Raw genomic sequence first — 4,682 nt, forward strand, 5'->3', positions numbered from 1 at the left:
TGCAGTCGTGCTGTAAGTTAACCGCAGGGCGTGCGGCACGGGTTGGGCGGCCAGCGCTTAACTCTCCCCTCTCTATCATTTTCCATGTCCACTCAAAACATGAACCGCTGACTGGAGCTGCTTCACAGAACAGATAGTCTGAAACATTTCATTCCATATTTCGACTCTTCAAAAAGGATGGATGGAGGAAAAGAGCATTAAATAGACAGACAAGAGGGGAAACGAGTGAAATAGAAAGAGGTTGGGAGAAAATAGAGTGAAACGATGGCGACAAATAGGGACAGCAGCTATGGAAAAACTCCAAGGCGAGACACTAAGACACTAAAACTAAACCTCAGTGTGGACTACAGCTCAGGATGTCCTAGGCCAACAGTACTTTTATTTTCCATTAAATCATTAAATCAACTGTAATACAGCCAGATTTTAGAGGAAAGGAAATGTAGGTTTAAGTTGTCTGTATTTTCCAACATAGAATAATTCATTTTTAATTACATTTGATTTATATGCAGCTTCATTTTTCAGTGGTGTAGGAATATATAACATCTCACAAGTCTATTTTCACATATACAGAATATATATATATATATATATATATATATATGTGTGTGTGTGTGTGTGTGTGTGTGTGTGTATACACAGCATATTTGTCAAAATTACTTATAATTACTTGTAATATAATATAATATAATACAATACAATACTTGCAAGAAAAGGGCAAACTGAATAATTTATATAATGTAAAAATTAAATTATCCTGTTAAATTTCATGTTAGCCAAAAATGTACCATAGAAATATGGTGACAATGTTTCAGGTATGGCATACTGATGCCTGAAAAGTTTAAATATATATATTTTTTAAATATACGAACAACCAAACAAAACAACCTCAAATGTAACACAAAACATGCTAATGCACATTACTAACAACAAAAAATAAGACAAAACAAAACAATTTAAATAAAATGTAATCATATGTAATGTGACATGCAGGGACTTCTGGGAATGTCCTTTTACTGTTTCACATTATGAATTATGTGGTAAATCATAGTTTTTACTTACCGAAAATCGAACATTTAAAAGTATTTCACAGTAGAATTACATGTTACATGATGTTAAAACATTTCAAATTTTTCACCATTTTTAAACAATAACTGCAGCATTTTTCTTTAAAAATGACAAACTTCGTTTTAAGGTGAAAACTCATGTGCGGATAGTTCCGCTGTTGTCACTGTAAGTCATGTAATTCACAAATTTTGCAAGCAGAAATGTAGGCCGTACCAGAGAGAGGCCTTTCTCAGCTTGTTTGTTTGTTATTAGCATGTGAAGGTGATAAACGTACCTCGTCAGGCGCTGTGGTTGAGGGCGCTCCCCAAACTTCCTGTAAAGACAGAAAAACACTTTAGCAGAAATTCAACCACAATACAAACAAAAACATCATTTTATGCACACAAATATTTGAGGGCCCAACTGTGTACTATACTGTACCACTGTAACACACACAAACCCGTTTCCCATCACTCAACGTGGGGCAAACACATTCATGCACTCAAATGTGCCGCGAAGGGCAAACACACGCACCTGCCCACTATTTGAGATTAGCAGGCTTGCAGCTGTTGTAGTGACCTTGTGAGAGCACGCTCACATGACCGTGTGTACAAACACACACAGGTGGCCAAACTAAACCACTTTCCCATTCTGATTACATCCACCAGGCTAATTATCACAGGAAAGCTGTCTAACGGCACAGTTTAGGCCAAACGGCCAAAAATGCATCGCTTTCCCTCTGACAAGGATTTAAAGGAATGTTCCGGGTTAAATGCAAGTTAAACTCTCGCCACAGATGCTGTTGATTACCGCAGCCCTCACTTTGGAAAAACAAGCATAAATCCCATTTACAGTAATAAACGTATTATGGAAGCCTACAGGGCAAGGCATTCTCTGGGATAAATGTTAAAATATACAAAGCTTTCAAAGTAGTTTTGTGTTAACACATACCATATAATCAATATAGTGTGATTAAATTGCTTGCTAATCTTTAACGATTACTAATCGAATATTTCAACTTTTACAAAACCGCTAAACTCACACAATATATGCTGGGATATCAGAAAGAACATGATTTAACTATTTGCAAAGTTTGTACAGTGCAAACGTAAAAAATTTAAATCACTTAGAAATTGATAGTAAATTTCACAAATAATTACAAGGAATTGGCAGGTAACACAACACATTGAATTAAATGTGAAATTTTGAATTAGAAAAACTGAAATGTGAAATTTTCTGAAAAAATCTGGGGGAAAAAAAGCATTCACACCAACAAGAGTCCACACCACCGCTATGACGATAAAGGCACAGAGAAACGATATCATTTGGAATCACATTCAGAATGATTTTTTTTCCCAGCTGATGAACAATAAAAACATTGACACCCAATCAGAATCCATCGAGCTTGAGAATTTAAAGCGGCCGACGAGTGCGCGTATCGAATAAACAGACGATATCGTCCGCTGGTGTGGGCACTAATAACTTTATCTTTATAGTTATCTTTATAGATATGATTCTTGGTGTGAACGGGGCTTTAGGGTTAGGTCAACTTCGAAAAATTCAGAGTTCGAAAAAAAAACAAAAAACAATCACGAAATACACAAGTTCCCAGACTTGCAGTACGTGTGTTACTTTTTCAAATCACAGACACTGTCAATAAAGCTCAATCAGATCTGAACCCATACAATTTTTTTTTTATATATAGTAAAATGATCACCATCAGAAAAGTAATGCGGCAGTTTTACAAAAAGTCCAATGATGGCCCAATGATGGCCGCACATTCCCTCAGGCGTGATGTTTCACGTCAAGCAGACAAAGCCTTGTTTCTCCTAAATGTCACAGTGAATTGTAGAGTAACAGATCATCAGAGTACAGTAATATGGAACACTGATTGGATGGTTTCACTTATGCTTGTGACCTCAGACGGCAAATAATGAAAACCGTTGCCTCATTTCAGAAGAACCTGAAGGCCTGTCGTGACCCATTCAGTTTGTAGCGGTTACTATAGAGACCTCACAACTGCTATTACTTGAAATCTAACCGAATGACTACAGTGCCCAAGACAACACTGGCCCCAGTCCAATTAGTTAAGGCAATCCAATGCACTGCGAAGAGCTTAGTGGAAAAAAAATGATTCTACCCAAAATAGAAAAATAGTATTTAATATATCAAATAAATACATTTTAAAAAGCACAACACACTGATGCAATTTTAAGAGAAAGATAATTACTATGTACAATTGTATCAGCACAGCCCTACTCTTTAACGTAAAAAAAGATGCTTGTTTGATTGAGTATCTCGCCATTAGTTTGTTTGAGTGTGTTTTAGTAAAGCAAACACAGGCCACAGGAGCTCTGCTTTGGGGTTGTGCCCGTGGCGTAGTCTTTATGGTACAGCTGATCCCCAGGGGTCCGTGCTAAACTGAAAGCAGCCTTGAGGCCAAAGCTGAGAGGAGACAGAGACTGTGGAGGGTTTAAAATAGATGAAGAGAGAAAAATCGATGGCTGGAGCTTCCTGATCCAACCCCACTGAACCTGAGGGACTTACAGGAAGATCTCAAATCAAGTCACGCTGCCACTGCCACGAGACCGGAGAAGACCACCGCCGACTGAGAGAGGACACTACAATAACAGCTGAAGAAAAAAAGCGGTGCATAATAAAAACAAAAGCATTACAAAATATTAATTCGGTAACACTTTATGTAGGGACCAATTCTCACTATTAACTATAGCTTATTAGCATGCCTATAGATAATAGCTGTTTATTAGTACTTCTAAAGCACATATTCTACATACCTAATCCTACACAATACCTAAACTTAATATCTACCTTACTAACTATCAATAAGCAGCAAATTAGGGGTTTATTCAGGCAAAAGTCATCATAAATGGTTTGTTAATGGCGAGAATTGGACCTTAAAATAAAGTGGGACCATTAATTATTTTTACTCCCCTTGATATTGTAATTGCAATTAATTTTAATTAATACAAGTTATTAGAAAATATGTATTTTGTATGGGTCAACAACAGCACACCTTATTCTTTGAGTAAACACATCCACAGCAAGTAGAGATATGTGTTCCTGAATTACACTGCATTCAAAGCTCTGGAGTGAGCAAGAACACATTAAATTGATCAAAAAGTGACGGCAAATTCATATATTTTATATTGCATAATGTCATAAGATTTACATTGTCATTTAGCAGCCGCTTTTATCCAAAGCGACTTACAAATGAGGACGATGGAAGCAATCAAAATCAACAAAAGAGCAATGACATGCAAGTGCGATAACAATATTTTTTATTATACACTCTTAAAAATAAAGGTGCTTAAAAGGTTCTTCACAGCGATGCCATAGAAGAACCATTTTTGGTTCCACAAAGAACCATTCAGTCAAAGGTTCTTTAAAGAACCATCTCTTTCTTACCTTTTTATAATCTGAAGAACCTTCTTTCGCCACAAAGAACCTTTTGTGGAACAGAAAGGTTCTTCAGATGTTAAAGGTTCTTTATGGAACCATTTAGACAAAAAGGTTCTTCTATGGCATCGTGAAGCACCTTTATTTTTAAGAGTGTATAATAAATAAAAAGAAAGCAGATAGAATTGAAAAAGAATAGAGCAAGCTAGTGTTAGAGGCCT

At 36.4% G+C, this 4,682-nt stretch overlaps 1 protein-coding gene across 1 annotated transcript in view; it reads right to left on the bottom strand.

The window, feature by feature from the left end:
- The window catches only part of LOC107597867 (recombining binding protein suppressor of hairless-like), a 63,047-nt gene that overhangs the window by 25,609 nt on the left and 32,756 nt on the right, over positions 1-4,682 (bottom strand). The window contains exon 2 of the mRNA XM_016289061.1: positions 1,340-1,378. Within this exon, the coding sequence (XP_016144547.1) occupies positions 1,340-1,378 (39 nt within the window). The remainder of the gene's footprint in view (positions 1-1,339; positions 1,379-4,682) is intronic.

The sequence above is a fragment of the Sinocyclocheilus grahami genome, unplaced genomic scaffold (assembly GCF_001515645.1).
Source record: "Sinocyclocheilus grahami isolate Dianchi unplaced genomic scaffold, SAMN03320097.WGS_v1.1 scaffold240.1, whole genome shotgun sequence".
NCBI lineage: Eukaryota > Metazoa > Chordata > Actinopteri > Cypriniformes > Cyprinidae > Sinocyclocheilus > Sinocyclocheilus grahami.